General features: G+C 41.1%; 3 protein-coding genes across 7 annotated transcripts; 2 read left to right on the top strand and 1 right to left on the bottom strand.

Moving 5' to 3' along the window:
* Positions 1-262: 262 nt before the first annotated feature.
* prc1b (protein regulator of cytokinesis 1b) lies at positions 263-8,341 on the top strand. 4 transcript variants are annotated; one of them, XM_066701554.1, is made up of 15 exons: positions 263-409; positions 2,342-2,474; positions 2,577-2,699; positions 2,992-3,225; positions 3,474-3,644; positions 3,752-3,901; positions 4,149-4,296; positions 4,416-4,552; positions 4,678-4,773; positions 4,870-5,016; positions 5,142-5,252; positions 5,501-5,611; positions 5,777-5,882; positions 6,175-6,212; positions 7,127-8,341. In XM_066701554.1, the coding sequence occupies exons 1-14, from the start codon at positions 399-401 to the stop codon at positions 6,189-6,191; spliced, it is 1,695 nt and encodes a 564-aa protein (XP_066557651.1). In that variant the 5' UTR covers positions 263-398; the 3' UTR covers positions 6,192-6,212; positions 7,127-8,341. The 4 variants fall into 4 exon arrangements, with proteins under 4 accessions (XP_066557651.1, XP_066557648.1, XP_066557650.1 ...); XM_066701551.1 differs by having other exon boundaries at positions 5,777-5,959; XM_066701553.1 differs by lacking the exon at positions 6,175-6,212.
* A 523-nt stretch (positions 8,342-8,864) lies between these two features.
* Positions 8,865-14,788, top strand: LOC136748088 (uncharacterized protein HI_0077). The gene is made up of 12 exons (XM_066701546.1): positions 8,865-9,061; positions 9,490-9,578; positions 9,837-9,955; positions 10,326-10,428; positions 10,657-10,754; positions 11,168-11,317; positions 11,546-11,713; positions 12,022-12,091; positions 12,325-12,403; positions 12,975-13,128; positions 13,331-13,435; positions 13,582-14,788. Exons 1-12 carry the CDS (start codon positions 8,955-8,957, stop codon positions 13,612-13,614), a joined length of 1,275 nt encoding a protein of 424 aa, XP_066557643.1. The 5' UTR covers positions 8,865-8,954; the 3' UTR covers positions 13,615-14,788.
* mtfmt (mitochondrial methionyl-tRNA formyltransferase) lies at positions 13,485-17,896 on the bottom strand. Of its 2 annotated transcripts, XM_066701548.1 has the most exons (10): positions 17,596-17,896; positions 17,303-17,465; positions 16,795-16,998; positions 16,216-16,338; positions 15,814-15,916; positions 15,497-15,572; positions 15,293-15,381; positions 14,891-14,969; positions 14,529-14,602; positions 13,485-14,400 (listed from the first exon to the last, which is right to left on the bottom strand). In XM_066701548.1, the coding sequence occupies exons 1-10, from the start codon at positions 17,600-17,602 to the stop codon at positions 14,197-14,199; spliced, it is 1,122 nt and encodes a 373-aa protein (XP_066557645.1). In that variant the 5' UTR covers positions 17,603-17,896; the 3' UTR covers positions 13,485-14,196. The 2 variants fall into 2 exon arrangements, with proteins under 2 accessions (XP_066557645.1, XP_066557644.1); XM_066701547.1 differs by having other exon boundaries at positions 17,303-17,896.
* Positions 17,897-18,137: the final 241 nt, after the last annotated feature.

Raw genomic sequence — 18,137 nt, 5'->3', positions numbered from 1 at the left:
CACTACAAATGAATCGAGCTCGTCTGAGTTTTTCCTTTTCAGGGAATCAAATAGTCGAGTCTTTTGAATCGACTAATGCCAACTAACTGAATCACAAGCAGCGCACTTCTGCAAAATGAACAGCATTGCCTTTCCCACCCCTAGTATTTACATTGGGACTCGCCCTGCAACACAACAGACATGCGCAAAGCAGAACGGAACATGCCTCTGTTACCATGGTCGCGCCGACGTTGCGATTCCTCTAGCCAATGGGAAGGACGGAGACGCGCATGTGCGAAATTTGAATTGCAGGGAAACGGTCAGACACTTGATCGAGTGCGCACGGTGAGGATAGCGAGAGCAGAAAACAGGTGAAAACAAGGGAAAATAGGCAGTATTGGAGAAGGAGGGGAGTCACAATGAGAAAAAGGTGAGCAAACTGGGTTTCTATGTTGTTTTCCGTTATTAAATCTATCTGAAGAAGATATAAGGAAAGAAATAAACACATTCAAGCTTGTCAATTCAATTTCTCTCTCTCTCTCTCTCGTTGCGGTATGAAAATGTCAGTTGTTTATTAGCATCTCAAAATGAATACTGCATGTATTTTTCTACCATGAAAACCTAATCAAAATTGTGCTGACCATTTCATCACAACCGCAAAAGTCAGTTTCGAAAGTCAAAGGAAAACAAATCCCTTCAATCCGTGCTTTTGAAGTAGGTACCCCATAATTAAAATACAATCTTATTTGAAAATGTAGTTTGTTTATTTTAGGATATAAAAAACAGGTAGCTGAAAATGCCATCGTGTGTCACATTTTGTCGCTTTAAATACGTTATGATGAATGATGGTTATTATTGGTAGACTTTTGTGTATGCCACCTGACACGTGTCATGTTATTTTTAAGTGTTTTACGAAATGCAGTTTAAAGATATGATTGATTTCTGCACAGGGTTGCAAGTAGTTCTTTTTATGAGACACTCGTTATATGATGTACGTTGATATTGTATTAATTTGATTAATTTTCTATGAAGCTGGCCAGGTTTTCTAGATCAGAATATTGTCAGCTCTGCTAAACGAAAGAGATGCTTCTTTCAAAGTAATACATTCATTACTTTAACAAGTTTTACTTGTATTATGTTTTATTTGAATTTTGCATTGTATTAATTCCCTTTTGAATTGCTGTGAACCTGTAAGTCACCCTGGATAAGGGCGTCTACCAATAAATACATATAGAAAGACCTGTAAAACTCACAATTGACACTTTCAAATTTAATGCAAAAACCTTAATTGAAAGTGGGAAGAAGGGTATGTTGAAGGGCCCTGTTTCTAATATTATATAGCATCACCTCAGCTTATCATAAACAGTATGGCAATCATAATATTGGATCACAGAAGCAGACGGTTTTTGTTTTGGAAAAAAAACATTCGGGCCATTTGTGGAAATAAATGAATAACAGAGATCAGATTGGCTAAATAAATAGTGGGGTTACAATTTGAGTTCCTTGGTTTTCTTTTAACAAAATAGCATAAAATATGAAACACTGAAGGAATTGTTTTTTGATTCAAGCCTATATCAAAATGTCCCTTTTGGTTTGCAACTTAATTTTCTGCTATTGCTGACTCCCACCACTATAGCTACAATTGTGCAGGATAATCCTTCTCAAATTTGTTGCTGTTACTGGCTTCAGGTCAAATGATTATATTAGCTTTAAGTTTGTGCTTTACATTCCACTGACCACTCCAGCCAGGAGCAGTTCAGTCTGCCCCTTCAGGCTGAAATTACCACATCTTTGAATTTAAAACCTGGGAGAGCAGACTCAACGGACTGGGTGTGCCTCACCCGGGGGAGACTGTTATAAATCATTAGCATTCCAGTTTGGTGGAGTAACTCTTGTTGTGAGCCAAACATGATAAACAGAGCTCCAGTTAAAAATACATGGTTTAAGTCCCTTGGTTTAGTGTTCAACTAAAATAAATGAATCTGAGATTTGCACTGCAAATGTGAAACTGGATTAGAAAATCTTGAATCAAGTGGCTGCCTCTTTCACACTTCCTAATGTGTGAGAAAATACATATTCTGTATGTTTTGCTATTTGAAAGCTGGAATTATTTAAAACTATAATTAAAATTAATCCTTCATTTAATCAGAATGAGTAGTTGGTGCGATCATAGCCTAGTCCTCTTCCATTACCTGCTGAATCAAGTTATGGCATGTGCAAGAAAAGAAACTCCCACTTTGCAGGGACGTACTTCAGCTCTGATTTTCAAAATCACTTCCAAGTTTGTTCATTGGGAAAACAATTTGGTGTTATCTTGAACTTACACTGCAGTGCACTGACTGTTGCATTCTTCCCCTGCCAGCGAGGTGCTTGCCGCAGAGTCTGTGGCCTGTCTGAATAAAGCACTGTGCCGACTGAAGGACATCTGGGAGGAAATTGGGATCCCAGAGGACCAGCGGCTGCAGAGGACAGATGTGGTAAAGAAGCACATTAAAGTGAGTAATGCTTCGAAAAGGTTGTTTCCTCTTATGACTTATTGGCATGAATATTGTGATTTATTGGAAGTGATGATTGATATGGGTGCTCTTTGTCCTCAGGGTCTGTTGGACATGATGATCGCCGAAGAGGAAAACCTCAAGGAGCGGCTGATGAAGAGTATAGACATGTGCCGCAAGGAACTGGACGTGCTGTGCAGGGAGCTTAACCTGGCCCCCTTTGAGGTAAAGGAACACTGCTGTCCAATCAAATTCTGTTATGAGTGACTCGGGATACCAAAGTGTGTAACAGAGAGAGTCTTCAAAGGAGGGAAATTACAAAATACAGTTTAGGGGGATTAAGTTAAAACATCTGGATTTAAATTTTAAACTTTTTTTTTTTTTTTTTAAATGCATAACTCAACTGAGAGACTTAAAGGTTGTAGGAACTTGGTATTGGTGTTTTCTCTATAGCTGCATTTGGCTGGGTGCTGTATAGTCTGGCCAGAGTTTTTCTAAGATCTGTTTGTACTGGCAGGAAGAGGAGGGCAACACAGTGCTGCAGCTGGAGAAAGATATCCGCACACGGCTGGAGGTGATGATGAAGCAGAAGAACCAGAGGATGCAGGAGCTGAAGGCCCTGAAGGAGCAGGACCAGGACCTGTGTGACATCCTGTGCACCAGCTCCTACTGCATCGACGGCGACATGGTCCCCACCCTGGAGCAGCTAGAGCACTTCCGCCGCCATATCGCCAGTCTAAATGCAGAAAAGGTGAATCTTCTGCTACCGCTCTGTGGCTCAGTTCATTACTCATCATGGGACTTTTTTCCCCTGTTCATGCATGTGTATTTAATAATACTTTGTCTGTAACATCTCGGAAAATAATATGGTCCATAATGGGGTTTTCTCCCCCCCCCCCCCCCCCCCCCATTTTTTTTTTTAGAAGGTAATAAATAAATACGTTTTCAGACTGGGTAAAACAGGCCCCTAACGCTACTTTTATCTTTTGTCGTCTTAAGGAGCGAAGACGCAGTGAGTTTGTTGGCATTAAGAGGCAGATCATTGTATGTATGGAGGAGCTGGAGCAGCTGCCAGACACTAGCTTCGAGAGAGACGTGGTGTGTGAGGATGAGGAGGCTTTCTGTCTGTCTGACGAGAACATTGCTGCTCTCAAACTGCTCCTGAGCCAGGTAAAGATGGTTTTATTCCAGCTCTTTCTTTACAAATGCTCTGCACGTCCTTCTGATGCAGGTACCCTTGATCTCTGGCTAACTGTCTCCTGTTTTGTGGTGTTTAGCTGGAGGATCGGAAGGCTCAGAATGAAGTGCTGTGTTCGGCCTTTCGTGGTCAGATTCAGGAGCTGTGGAACAGACTGCAGATTCCCCAGGAGGAGAGAGAAGCCTTCTCTGAGCACATGGTTATGTGCAGGAGGAGAAATATAGATGCTGTGAGTAGATCTTTATTAGAAGTAGTAATTTGCTGCTCTGTTAATTTGTATTTTCTTATCCACTTTCTATCCAGACATATTGGTGATGTCTTGTTCTGTTTGTTCAAATAAGAAATGAATTTCAGATTAAACAAACCATTTGATTGCTGTCCATTATTCTGGATAAGTTCCCAAACCCATATCCCTTCAGTTGTAGCTTCTTAGACCTTCACAGACAACGTCTAAAATTATTTTTTCACCCTGTCAGCTACAAAGAGAAGCCGACCGTCTGGAGGAGCTGAAGATGCAGAATATTCTAAGTGTTATAGAAGCGATCCGAGTGGAGGTGGCCGCCTACTGGGACAAATGCTTTTACAGCACCGAACAGCGCCAGGCCTTTGCTCCTTACTATGATGGTAAGTCAGCAGTTACACAGCTGCAAGTAATGGCAGGTATTTAAAAAATAATCAAGCGGTAACACGGCAAGAAATGTAAATTCTAATGGAGTGTCCTATGTGTGACATTTTCTATACAGAGGATTACGGTGAGGAGCTGCTGCGCTTGCATGATGCTGAGATCCTGCACCTCAAGCAGCACTACGAGGATCACAGAGAGCTGTATGAGGGCGTGCACAAATGGCAGGAGAGCTGGACCCTCTATCTTGAGCTTGAGGTGAGCATAATTTTAAAAAGTGGACCACGCGGTTTACTTGATTTACATTTGTTCGCAGTGCGTTTGTATCGGTTTAAGCACAGTCACTGACCCGAGTTTCACGTTTTTTTTTCGGGTTCTCTTAGAAAAAAGCAACTGATCCCTCCCGGTTCACGAACAGGGGAGGAAACCTTCTGAAGGAGGAGAAACAGAGAGCTGATCTACACAAAAGTCTGCCCAAGGTGAGGGAACCCTGGTCTTCAGTGACAGCAGCCAGGTGTATAATAACGCAGCTATGGGAAGGTTCTGTTAATCACGTGATGTTCGTGTGCTTGCAGCTGGAGAAGAAGCTCAAGCAGCAGATTGACCTGTGGGAACAGGAGCAGGGCCGGGAGTTCCTGGTTGGTGGACAGAAGTTCATGCAGTTTGTGGAGGAGCAGTGGGAGCTGCACCGGCTGGAGAAGGAGAAGGAGAAACAGGAGAGGGTGAGAAACCACATCCCACACATTCACGGCTTCATTGGCTATCGTCATCTCTAGTGATGGAATGAACATCACAGGATCTGGGGCAAGCGGAGCGGACATGTTGTCATAATTTATTTTTTCCACAGCAACTGAAAAAAAGTAAGCAGATTGAGGAAGAAATGCTCTACGGCACTATTCCACGAACACCATCCAAAAGGAGACTTCAAGGAGCAAACACTCCTGGCAAATTGAGAAAGGTGAGGACTAGTTGTATGCCTGGTGCTTCATATTTGATAAGCCTGTCAATTACGAATATTTAATTATTGGGCCTAGCTAGTGAATTCTACTGGATGCTTTACTAGCATGTAATGCGACTCCCATTGCATATAGTTTACTGTATATATTTTAAAGGAAAATCTTTCCATCCATCCCTTGCTTTTTATGATTTAAATAATAATGGGGCCTTGGACTGTCCTGCCACTAACTTTCACTGCTCTCTCCCCAGTTCAATTCCACTTCCATCTCTAGTGCCACTCCTAACAGCACCATGCGCTCTGCCTTCGGGGGAACCCTCTGCCACTCCCCAGTATCTCGCCCCCCTCTATCTGCACAAAAGGTCAGTGCATGCCTGATGCCCATAATGCATTGCAGCTTACTGGGGCTGCCCCACCTGCTATGCTTGCATTTGCCAGTTGCTTATATCTGAAGCGACATTTTATTACGCTGTGCTGTTTTATTTAGTTTTCTAATTCTCTCCTGATGTTCCACTGTCCTTTTCTAGCCAGCACAATCCATTCGCACGCCAGGACGAGGCAAGCCGCCCCGTGCTGGCCTGCTGGAGCGCAACAAGGAGAACATCTCCCATCTGAATGGAACTGCTATGAGTGGTGCGTTGAGGAGTGCAGCTAGTCCACAGCGTAACATCAGCATTAACTCAGTTGCCAGCACCTATTCTGAATTTGCGGTAATTTCAATTTTCTGAAAACATCTACCAATCTCTTCAGCAACACACAGCCGAGCTAGAGAGAGAGTTCATGTTTTGGAGGAGGGAAAATTGGGCTCTGTGGTTAGTGAAAGCTGGCACTTCACTAAACTGTGGTGTTACTCCAAAACTGGAAGAATAAAATATACTTGCTAATCACGTGTTGACAATCTAATTATGTATTCTGTTTATTCAAGGAATTTGTCAACATTGATTCCACCACCCTTCTATCAAGGTCTGTATGAAGAAAAAGCAGTTTGCTCAACCTTTAGAAAAATACTGTCCTCTTCCCCTCCTGTTTTATGCATGACTTCATTTAATCACACTTCCTGGTTATATACACCAGAGTTCCATAAGATCTACTATTAATTTTCCAATATTTAACAAAACTGACTACATTTTCAAACGGCCTGATCTCTTGACAGGTAGCTAGGCTGTGTGGTGTTCTTTTTTTTTTTTTTTTTTTTTTTTTTTAAAAACAAAAACAAAAAAAATGTTTGCTGACTATAGTGGATGAAACTTAAGTTGCCTCTGACCTCTGCTTGTATTGTAGTTGGATAACTTCCCTGCTTTGAATACGCTAACTTCAACTCTGTTGTAGAATTCCCTTTGTCTTGTATGTCACAACAAAGTGGACTATGAATTAAGTATCCTTGTAGAAGACTTGCAATGCATGTCATTACAGCCCATATTAATATGCTTCTGGAAATAAGATTCCATACTAAGTAACCCCTGTCTCATTACCTTTTCACCACAATAGTTTGCTATACTAACCACTATCTCACTCCTTATATTTTCACTTCCTCTTATTGAGGAGTAAAATGGCACAGTTTGATCAGCAAACTAGAAGGTCTTTGTGTCAGGATTGGTAGATGGTTTACACATGGAAAATTAAAATAAATAAAAACAGACGTTACAATTGTATGATTCATCAATTAATTGTATGAATAGTACTTAAAGCCTAAAACATAGTGTCTAATATCTATGCTAATATTAATTTGACTGCTTGAATTCAGATTTGGGTTATTAACTAAGCATTAATAAAAACCATGTATTTCTTCCTTGGGGTTTGGGGTTTAGTAGATATTAGTATAGTCCTACTGACCTGCTGTATAATGTCTTAACCTTTATTTTTGTTTGTTTCTACAGCGAGAACTGTCAAAAGCATCCAAGTCTAATTGCCAGACAGGCATCTTAAACTCCACCATCACTCACAATTGCACTTGACTTGGAGACCTGTGTTCACAGCAGTGTTGGAGATCAGGGTGGCACCCTGGAGCGGCTGATGCGAACCCCTGTGTGCTCTGTGTAAATGCTCTCCTTGCCCTTTTACTGGCCTCTGGGTGTTTTAATGAAGGTAAACGTGTTAAATGCAGCAACATAACCAGCAACTGTGATCCCATCCAAAATAATTAAATAAGCTTGTATAAGAATTTGTAATATATTCCTATTGTGATTAACACTAAAGCTTTTTGGCACTACTCCAGAGTAAAGTATGTTTTCTAATGAACATAAGAGATGCATGTATTAATAGACTAACAGATGTATATATTTATACCATTTCAAAATCATCCAAAAGATGTATGTGTAATGTCCAAGTTAACATCTACTCTTCAGAGCTGGTTATGTCTTTAGCTGTATATATAGTATAAAAAAAAAATGTTTTTAGCTTCTGCATAGTAATGCAAAAGTATGTAGTTTCTGAGTTGCATTTATGAGTATACTGAGTAGGTATGAGTTAATCATGAACATTTTGCACATTGTTGGCACTACCTTTCTGTCTTCTATTTTCCTATTTATTTCTTTTACTGTACCTTTCACCACTTACTGTTAAAGACTGTCTTTATTCAAAATGTACAACTGGATTCACAGAACCTGATTAGCAATAATTTTGGACTACCCTACCTAAAATAGCACTGGATAGTCCCAAGACTCGTGCTAATCTGAGTCTGTGTTGTGTACTGGGTGGCCTGAAGCACAGTGACCAAGAACAACCAAGAGCAACCAAGAACAAGGTTTCCCTTTCCATTGGCTGTGGTTTATTGACCAGATCGTTTGGCAGTGTGTAGATGCATCTCTGCTTCTGTAATTCCAAACTGTTGTCTAGTCTGTGGAAGCTTTGCTATTTTTGGTGAGAAGGTATATTGAATATACATTCTATCAAAACTGTTGTATTATACTCTAAAGAAGATGGACTAGAATTAAGGTTTGCATGTACTTCAGAAGAAAGGTGTTATTTTACAGCTATTTCTTTCAAGGGTTCCATGAACACTTGTTTAAAAAGTGTCCTATCTAGAGAAATATGTGCTGTAAATTTGATATTATATTCAAATTGTATATATCAAATAAATACAATCACTTTCAGCTGTCTGGCATTGTTTTTATTTGAGTTTTGTGTTTATAACTGGCATGCCTTTTCTAGGGTTGGTAAAGGGCTGCAACACTGCAGCTGGCTTCCCTCAACTGGTTTATGAAACGAGTGTTATAAGCACTCCTTGTCACAGCTACTCATTTTTGTTTCTTTACTGGTTAATTGTGAAAGCTTTACAAATGCAATTGGAATTGAATAACCCTGAGACCTCTAACCAGCTGAACATCTCCCAGTTTGAGTGATGAATGACCTGCAAACAGCATAATGTCATCAATGCTAGATATGGTGATACGAACTTGCATATTTTATAACCGTACAAAAATCCATTACCCATACAAAATCACTTGCAATCTTCGCATTCATGGATAAGGATTCATGCTGCAAAATAAAAAATAATCGAAAATGTATGAACTCAAACAACATTACACCCAGCTGTTACACACCGTGCAAAACAGGAACTTCCGTAACACACACGTGTCCTAAGCCCCGCCCTCGTCCTTGTGCCGCTGCTATTCAACTTCCGGGGTAAACAATCAAAATGTGTTTCATTTAGGAGGGACGATGCTGAGAGTTTTGTGTTCATATTAATTATCTAGCGGACCGTCAATGGATCAGTTTGAAGAGGATTTAGTAAACGCACTTAAAGAGGTTGTCAGCAATAGCAACTGGCAATGTCTGGGGGAGAGAGATGCTTTTAAATCTCAGTGCACCAAGTAAGTCCTCATGCTACGACATGTTTTATTATTATTTATAGCCTGCAATTAAGCATTTGCTATATTGATTAAACTGTCTCGATGCTTGTAATGTTGTTCAGTAGCTACACTTCTGAATTAAATTATACACCATTTCAAAGTATTTTAGCATTGCTTAAGATATGAACACAAATCACACGAATATTAAATCTTGCTCACACATTAAAAGCGTAAATATGTAACTTTGTTTTGTACAAAATCGTTTATATGTATTGTATACTAAGTTGCATTAGTGTTTTCAAATAAGACGTACTGTGTTATTTATTTGTATACTATTTACTTTGTACCATACGTTTATGTAGAAACACGACCCAGGCCGTTAATACAGAATCCCATTACAATCTAACGATGCAGGTCTTCACGTGTTTTCCTCTGTGTCGCTTCCCCAGGCTTTATTCACAGGATGGTGAACACATGGTCCTTGTGCACACTGGAGATGACCGATTCTGGGCTATGGATTCAGCCTGTCCTCATGAAGGTATAAGACACATAATTTCCAAATGTATATATATTGAGTTTTACCGAAAAACTGGTCCTGCCCTTCTATGCAACAGGATAAATATCCCCCAACTGGCCTCTGCAAAACTCACGTTTGGGTATTGAAGCGAAACTCCTATTGTATTGCAGTTTCAGAGTTGAAGAGGTGTTGGATTTTACACAAAGCAGATGTTAGATGTGCATGGATTAAGCAATAATACAGTTGTTAACTCACCTGTCCATCTCTGCATGCCTGCAGGAGGCCCTCTTGACCTTGGTGATATTGAAGACATTGGCAATGGAAAATTGGCATTGATCTGCCCCTGGCATCACTTTGACTTCTGTCTTGACACGGGGACGTCCTCCACAGGGCTCCAGGTAATATCCACATTCACCTTACACTCAGTCCCACAAAAGGAGCATCCATGCATGGCTACAGAAAGTGAATTTCTCTGCTATTAACGTCTAGTGTTCATTTTGACCACAGTTGTATTTGTTTTATTTATTTATACAATATTCTTTGTGTTCTGCTACTAAGGCAGAAAGAGTAAAAGTTTTGCATAATAAGTTAAGCTCCCATCAGAACAGAACAGAATATTTAACATGGACCTAACTAGTTGTCAGACACTGGCTCATCACATCACAGCTGTTTTTGTTTTTAAGCAGAGGTCCCCAGTCTCTAGGAAACTTTCACTTCCTTATGAAGCTGCAATGTCTTCTTAAATCCGGTACATTTTTCTCTCTGCAGAATCAGGTCTATGAGGTCCGTGTGGTCAGTGGAAAGGTTTACATAAACACACAGAACACACTTTCACTGAATTCCATTCACGGGAGCGACTCGGTTCCTCATGGTAAGACTTAGACTCTGTTCTGCCTCGTGAAATTCTATCATGGTAAAGTAAAAACTGTATTAGCCAGAATATAATTATTCTGAATGCAGAAGTAGATTTATACTTCATTAACACTTCACAGACACTCTTCATGGTTTGGGAGAATTTACTTTGTACCTTGATAAAAATTATAAGATTTCAGAGCATGCTGTAATGAACAGGCTGCTAACTTGTAGGGTTGTTGTTTAGACAGGTTACCACCAGATGAACCTCTCTCTGTGCCTTCTGAAGATACCCTTTGTTTCTGGGCTACTAAAATTCTCTGCACGTCTGACCCAAAAGAGAAGGTAAAGCTTTTGGATTCCACCTGTTCTCACACAAGAATATAAGTAGATTTAAAACTACCCATTTAGTGTCAGTAAATCTAAAACTTAGAAGAAACTATTAAATCAACAAGGATCAGAAAGAGTATAGACTGACGTAATTAAACGTTGCCCCAAGAATATACAAATTTGCCTGTATGTAATGTGTTAATTTATCATTTAATTTTAAGTTGTTTGTAAGACATTTCAACTTAATCATTTTCAGTGTAGGTTGTGTAGAAATCTGGACCAGAAATGTTAGCGTTCTTGGATTTGCTTCATCCTCATTGATTCACCATAGCATTTATAAATACCCTCAGGCTTTTTATTGCTATAGTTCTTCATGAAGAAATAGTACAGTAGAAATGACACACACTGATCTTCTAAACTCTTCTAAGGTTGCCCTGACTCAGGAAGTACAAGAGAGGTGGAACTCTGGGAAGATTACAGACGTGGGTCAGGCAGTGCCACCAGAACAGCCCAGCCGGAAGGAGGGTCTGACGGTGTTGCACCCGGGGAAGATCAAGCGTGGTAAAGGAGGTACACTGGTGAGGACAGGACCAGGGCAGTAGGGCACAGCCGCTGCTCACACAGATTGTACTACCGAGGAGGCTAGTTGGGTTTATGGCAGCATTATTGAAATTATCTCTTTTATGGAACACTACAAAACAAGTGTTTTCATGTAGTAGCAGGAAAATTACCATTTTACAATAGACAACTCGGTTATTGATTCCAAGATCGGGAATGGTTTCTGGATGTTGTTTTTGTATTGAAAGGCCAGCAGGATTGCCTTGCTGCACTCTCTGGCCAACATCGAGCAGTGGGCCATAGACCTGTCCTGGGACATCATCGCCAGGTTCTCTGCAGTCCGGCTCAGCAATGGAGAGCCACTGCCCCCCCAGTTCTTCAGCGACTTTGTCAAGGTGGCCGGAGATGAGGCCAAGGTCAGTGTACCATTCAACGCCAACACCAAATGCTAAAATACTAGGCTTTTCTCAATAGCAAAACTTTCCATGTTCCAGGCAGGCACAAAACACATGCAGCTTTGCGTTTTACAGTATCAACAGTAAATCCAAGCATGTTTCCCTGCATTGGTAGACACCTTTGACAGTTCAAACAAATCTGTGATAAATCCTGAACCTATCTTTACAGACTGTAAGAGTCGTACAGCTTGTTTGAGTCTTCAAACCCCGACTATTATTATGTTGCTTTTGAATTAATGTTCACACAGAGCCTTGTTTTTGTGATTCAGCATTACCATCTGTTAGAGCAAAGGATAACAGAGCTTGGCAGCTTTTTTGGGGCTCTACCTGTACACAATGGTAAGAAAATTGGATTTATTTTATAGATTGTTTTATTTATTGGCCTTTTACTATATTTAAATGTTTGTTTTGAACTCTGTACATCCTGTCAGCTAAAAAAAAAAAGGTTATGAACTAATATCTTTATAACAGATAATTATCACAGTATAGACCTTTGTTTGGATTTAACAAGCGGAATGTGTTCATGACGATGAGATGAGAGAAAAATACATACTTGTGATCTGTGCTGGCAGGGCTGTGGCAGTCTGCTACTGACACGTCCCAAGACCTTTTGGCCAGGCTGGCGATTGTGCACATGGTACATGAAGCCAGGTAAGAGATCCACCTCCCACTTCATTCACCCAGGAGACGTTGCACTAATCAGATACAAAATTTGGAGTGCATCCGAGCTCACTGGACCAGATCATAAAGAAGCGTTATACAAAGCAGACCGGGGTCGGGCTCAAGTGATCCGATTATTAAGCAGCAGATTTTAGTTTTATTAGGTCAGAATGTAGAAAAAGTGGACCGCCCAAGAGAAAGAGGCTTTAGACGTTATGTATTGGGAAGAGGAAGTGGGGCTCCCATCTAACAAGTCCAAATGTTACAATGAAAAAACAGAACATATCAGTAGTAGAGGAAATTAGTAATTATATATAATGGGAAATGTAATCTAATAATTCCACTGTATACAAAAACAGTATTATGCACGTCAGAACATGTGAACCTGTCTGTAAGCCTGATTTTCCCAAGTTGGAGCACGGAGGATCTTTTTTTGGCAGATGTTATGGATGTATTTTTTCAGTGTTTTTGTTCAATTATGTTGTCCTTAAAGCCTGCAAAAAGCAAGTAAATCAGACACAAAGCCGTTTTGTGGTGTTCTCAGTGTGAGTTTTGTCCACAGAGGTCTGGACGTGCACCCCCAGACTCTGGCCCGCTTCGCTGCCCAGGGGGACCAGAGCTCGGTGGAGGTACTGGAGATCATCTACAGTGATGAGATCACACATGTGGCCACTGGGCTGCGCTGGTTCACCTACATCTGTGCCCAGGAAAGACGAGTAGGTTTCTGACAAATTTGTGGCCCTGAGATTTTGTTCTTTGGGAAATCTAAATTTGAGCATTTGACAAAGCAACCTTTATCAGATTACAGTACATTTGTCACCCTACATTAAAGGATGTGTGTCTAATGGCTAAAACAACAGGCATTGGTATTCTTCACTGCTTTTCCTTCCAAATGTCAGTGTTTCTCCCTTTCTGTAGGACTGTCTGTCTGCCTTCCATGAGTTGGTGAAGCAACATTTTAAAGGATACCTCAAACCCCCTTTTAATACTGAAGGAAGACAAACCGCAGGAATGACAGAAGAGGTATGGAATTCAACCCACAGCTTTTAAAAAATATTTACAATTGAACACATTCAGAGATTGATAGTACGTTTATTTGTGCAATTTTATCACACATTGAGTTAGTTGCGGGGGACTAATTATTAGGTGTATTTTTGCTTCTGTTGCAGTGGTATCTACCTTTAGTCAAACCTTCCTGTTGAGAGAGATTCATTTTCTGCCAAAGTGTGCTGCAGTCACAGTATCAGCATGCAGACTTCCCAGGAACAAGCCCTGACACGGGTACTCCCTCCTACTGTGGATGAGTTACAGTGGGAACACATTAATTGGGGTGTGGATGCCATCATAATCCCACAGTCAGCACAGCAGGAGAGCAGGGTCCTATGCTGCCATGGAGAAGTGCACAGGTTTCAGTCAGCTGACCACAGACTTCCCCCACACAATGATGCGCAGATGGCACACAGGGACTTCCAGACTTTCAGCGGGGAAATTTATTTTATAAAAATGAATTCATCATTTAATTATGGTTTTCTACCAATCACAGCAGCAATCCAATGATTAATGGCAAAAGTCTCCGGCAGAAACTGCATGGGTGTGACTGATTGTTATGTATATGCACTCATCAACGACATTCACTGTAAACTATTTGTTTACCACAAACCTTTGCATTTGAATAATGCCTTAAAACAGACAAAGAACAGACTTAATTTTACCTAAATTAGGTGTCATTTTCTTGTGATCTCCAGTAACGCATAGCCAAGTTGACGTTTACATTCTGTCGGGCATTACTGAGCACTATGTTGTCTTTCCACCAAAGCTGCTTTTCCTGCTCGAGAGACGGTGGGCAGAGGTCTGGGACTCTGAAACAGGCACTCGTTTGGCTGTGTGGAGGATTTGCTTATAAAATACTGGTGAAGATAGCCATTGTAGAAGTCTGCTGCAGAGAGTCTTTTCTTCAATTTCACAGCTTTGAACCCCACCCAGCCATCCTATAATACAATATATAATTTAGAATTTGAATTCAGAATATTATATTCGGTTAAATGATTTTAAGCTAATCACCACCCCTCCCCCCCCACAAATGAATGCTTCTGTGCACTCCAACATGCTGTCATACCTTACAACGCACAAGCAGAGTGTTTGACTCCTTCTGGTACTGCATAGTCCCTGGAGCTGGGTTTCTTCCCTGTGCTGTTACCACATAAAGAAACAATGACTGATAATTTTGTTGTGTCAGGCAATGTTCACACATCTGCACTATGTCTGTGTGTTTAATGTATAATTTGTTTCTGGATATTATTTTTCTTTATTTAAAAAAATAATCATGAACCCAAAAAATCTGGGCATAGTTACAAATAAAATGCAATATGAAAGGTATGCAGCTATGAACTGTCACATTGTTTCTGAATACATAATGAGACAATCTGTTCATCACTCACATACCCAAGCTAATGCAAGAATCTGTGAACACACGTTTACCTGAAACTGGAATGTTTGACTCTTCAACAAAATCTAACAGCTTTATCATCTGTCCCATCCACATGGTCCGTAGGGAGATCTGTCACACAAATAAACATTAACATACCTACTCTGCTCAGCTGTGACATCAAGTAGAACATTACAGTTTTGAGTGGGAAAATAAAACACCTGTCACCAGGTCTATGACATCCCCCGTCTTCTACATTGCTTGGGATTATATCAGTACACATAATTGATGTATACATTATGTTTTAATAATGAACAAATAATCCTCTTAAAATCTGCAGACACCCCCCCCCCTCAGTTTTTCACCAGCTCAAATGATCTCACTGCTCACTAGAACAACATTTTAAATCTCAGCTGCTCTTCTGCTCAAATTAAGGAATTCGAAGGTATTCTTACTCGAGATCCAATAGCTCTAAAGAGACACCCAATCTGGGCACAGGTCTCCTCCCAGTCAATCCAGCTCATTGTGGTGCTTATTTTTGGAGCTAAGAACCAGGGAAAAAACATCCTACTGATCTCACTGTTACACAAACATGCCAGTGTACAATTCAAGCACTATGGACCAGTTGAGAGTCCACACACTCCTGACAGGTGCCTTACCAAAGGTTGCTCCTTCCTTCGATTGTTCTCTCCTGTTTGCTATTCTTTCTGGTAGGTTCTTCAGAGTGTGTATTAACTATTTACAAAAAGAAACAGAAAAATTTAATAAATTTTTAAATTAAAAATGTAATGTAACACTCCACAATTCTACACAACCTTAAACCTGCACAGAAAGGCCACGTATACTGAGTCCAGGCAGACAATTGATGTAGTCAGGGCATACGTTATGGAACTCCTAATATGGTCTCTGTGAATTCAATATCACCCTTGAGACAAAAAGAAAGGAAAACATTTTTTATCCTGAGTGTCATATTTACCATCTCAGCTCCCATAGTGGCCAGGGAGGCTCCAAGCTGCTCAGCTGTGCAGTTTTTTGGAACTGGGAACAGCTCCTGACTGAGCACTGGACCCACGTCAAACCTGTCAGGACAGCACAGTGACCATCAATGAGACCCACTGTTGCCTGTATCTGGTTTAAACATGTATTCTTCATCAATGTCTGATTTCGTGGCCTTTAAGAAAATCATGCACAAGTATCCTTTTCTCTCTTCACTAAGTGTACTGTTTGTTTGTAACCTTCATACCCACTCACTCCCTGCCGACATATTGAGCATTATAACGACAGAAGCTTGGATTCACAGGGCAGAGGGAGTCCTTCAATTACATCACCCTGTAAGAGCTGTCCAGAACACAAGTTTTGCATAACAACATGCTCCCACCTCTTGGGTCTGATCTGCATGACAGTGACCCCAGTGACAGTGTCTGCATTGAGCACGGTGTGGAAGACGGGGGCCGGGCCCCTCCACCTGGGCAGCAGGCTGGGGTGGACGTTCAGGATCCCACTGAAACACATGCAAGAGTCACAGGGTTGTGTGGATTTCAAAACCATATTAATGACCTCGTGTTTGTGCTTCTGCAGTACAGCTTGAACCAATGCCTGAAGCTTGCAAATCCTAAAATGGACCAAACTGCGGTGCATCGGAATTTCCCCTAAATTCTAATAGGGAGTCGCAGATCATGTCCCTCTTAAATCTGCATAATTTCTTACTCTTGGGAAGTACTGAATGAAGAGCAGTAACACATGGGTAAAAGGAGAAGCTCAGAGACTATATGGACAGAATATGCAAGTTCAGGAATACACTCTGTTTAAGAAAATATCTTTCATGTGGTGTTAATGCATGACTTCTGGTCTTTCAGAGACAATATAAAAGTAAATCACCAAACAGCTTCATTCCACACACTGTGCAGTTTACACCACCACTCCACATGGATTCCACTCTCACTATGCAGCTACTCACTATGGAAACCTTCGGATGAGATCCTCTCGGAGCAGGCTGCCGAAAGACACCACCACACCCACATCGAACTGCTCACCGGGGTCCACGTGAGGCCAGTCATGGACAGGAAGTTTATTCTGGTTGGCAAAAGTCCTCACTGGCAGCTCCTTCAGTAAAGTGACCACTTCAAGCTTGTCCACTACCCTCTCTGAGGAATTGTGTTTGCTTCAATGATCAAACACAGACTATAGGTCACAAGTGGAAGTCAAGAACAGGTACAAGTAAGACTGAAATTACAACTGACTAGGCTCCTCCAAAATAGCAATGGCTGAACCTCACAAGCAATATGGACAGAAGACCAAGGGTCCTGAAAAATGTGCGTCTGGGCTAACATTTCTAGTTGTTTTCATTAAAAAGTACAATATACATAGCATCTTTACAACAGGAACACATATGGAAGACAGAGTGATGGTTTTGTTTCGTATATATGTTGCTTTAACGCGAATAGAGTATAAGCTGCATCTTGTACCTGGACTCGGCTAGGAGTTTCAAAGACTGCAGCGCAAACTCGTCCGTCCCGAAGAACATCACTCTCCATGGCGGGGCTGACCGCACGCTGCGGGGACGGGCCTGCGGGCTGACGTGCGCCTTTTCTGGGCTATGGGAGAAAGTCCTCCAACCCCATAGCCCTGCTGTGGAAATGTGGTAATGTCCACAAACGTTATTTTCAAAGACCATGCTATAGCAAACGCTGGTAACGACCCTCCTTGACACGACCAGCTTAAAATTGTTCCACATGTTGTGCAAGTTGCCGACTCTCACCCTTCATGAGGAGAGACTAGGTGTTCACCCATGCAATCTAAAACACTGATGAGATGCATCTAAAGTGCAGCAGCGGAGTGAAGCAGGCCATTCATGTCAGGTTTTGAGTACTTATGTCTTTAACCCCAATGAACTTCCACTGTATCCATGCGAAACGAGTTTTATGATGACATCAATTCATAAATCACAGGCGAAATATAACCACGCTTCTTTAAAATGTAGTTATGCTACACTGAGACCTCCCAGCGACTTCCACAGGGCGCCGCCATCTTGATCTTGGCGTTTGTTTCACTTCCTGTACCGCACACTAAACATCCCGCCGTAAAAGAAAGCCTTAATCTACCGTTCCTGCCTTGCAATTACTGCTGTCCCTTGATGTCAAAATTTGTCCCAAAAAGTGGCTAACATGAAGACAGAATGTTAAGGTAGTAATTAACTGATTAAACCACAACACATAATATTATATCCTACAACTGCTCAGACTAATGTGCACACTGTGATTTATACTAACCTGCGTAATACTAGGAAACATAATAGGCTAC

Source organism: Amia ocellicauda, chromosome 4, assembly GCF_036373705.1.
Source record: "Amia ocellicauda isolate fAmiCal2 chromosome 4, fAmiCal2.hap1, whole genome shotgun sequence".
Taxonomy (NCBI): Eukaryota; Metazoa; Chordata; class Actinopteri; order Amiiformes; family Amiidae; genus Amia; species Amia ocellicauda.
The sequence above is the reverse complement of the archived record's forward strand: the minus strand, read 5'-3'. Positions and strand labels throughout refer to the sequence as shown.

Bases quoted from the DNA above. Each gene is read 5' to 3' on its own strand.
- mtfmt (XM_066701547.1), bottom strand. From the start codon at position 17,571: ATGTGGAACAATTTTAAGCTGGTCGTGTCAAGGAGGGTCGTTACCAGC. The intron at 16,339-16,794 runs GTGAGTAGCTGC...CATGTGTTTCAG, and splicing joins CTCATCCGAAGGTTTCCATA to TGGGATCCTGAACGTCCACC. The intron at 14,970-15,292 runs GTAAGAATACCT...TTTGTGTGACAG, and splicing joins TTAGAGCTATTGGATCTCGA to ATCTCCCTACGGACCATGTG.
- prc1b (XM_066701551.1), top strand. The intron at 3,902-4,148 runs GTGAGTAGATCT...TCACCCTGTCAG, and splicing joins GGAGGAGAAATATAGATGCT to CTACAAAGAGAAGCCGACCG. The intron at 5,017-5,141 runs GTGAGAAACCAC...TTTTTTCCACAG, and splicing joins AGAAGGAGAAACAGGAGAGG to CAACTGAAAAAAAGTAAGCA.
- LOC136748088 (XM_066701546.1), top strand. From the start codon at position 8,955: ATGGATCAGTTTGAAGAGGATTTAGTAAACGCACTTAAAGAGGTTGTC. The intron at 9,956-10,325 runs GTAATATCCACA...TTCTCTCTGCAG, and splicing joins CGTCCTCCACAGGGCTCCAG to AATCAGGTCTATGAGGTCCG. The intron at 10,755-11,167 runs GTAAAGCTTTTG...AACTCTTCTAAG, and splicing joins CGTCTGACCCAAAAGAGAAG to GTTGCCCTGACTCAGGAAGT.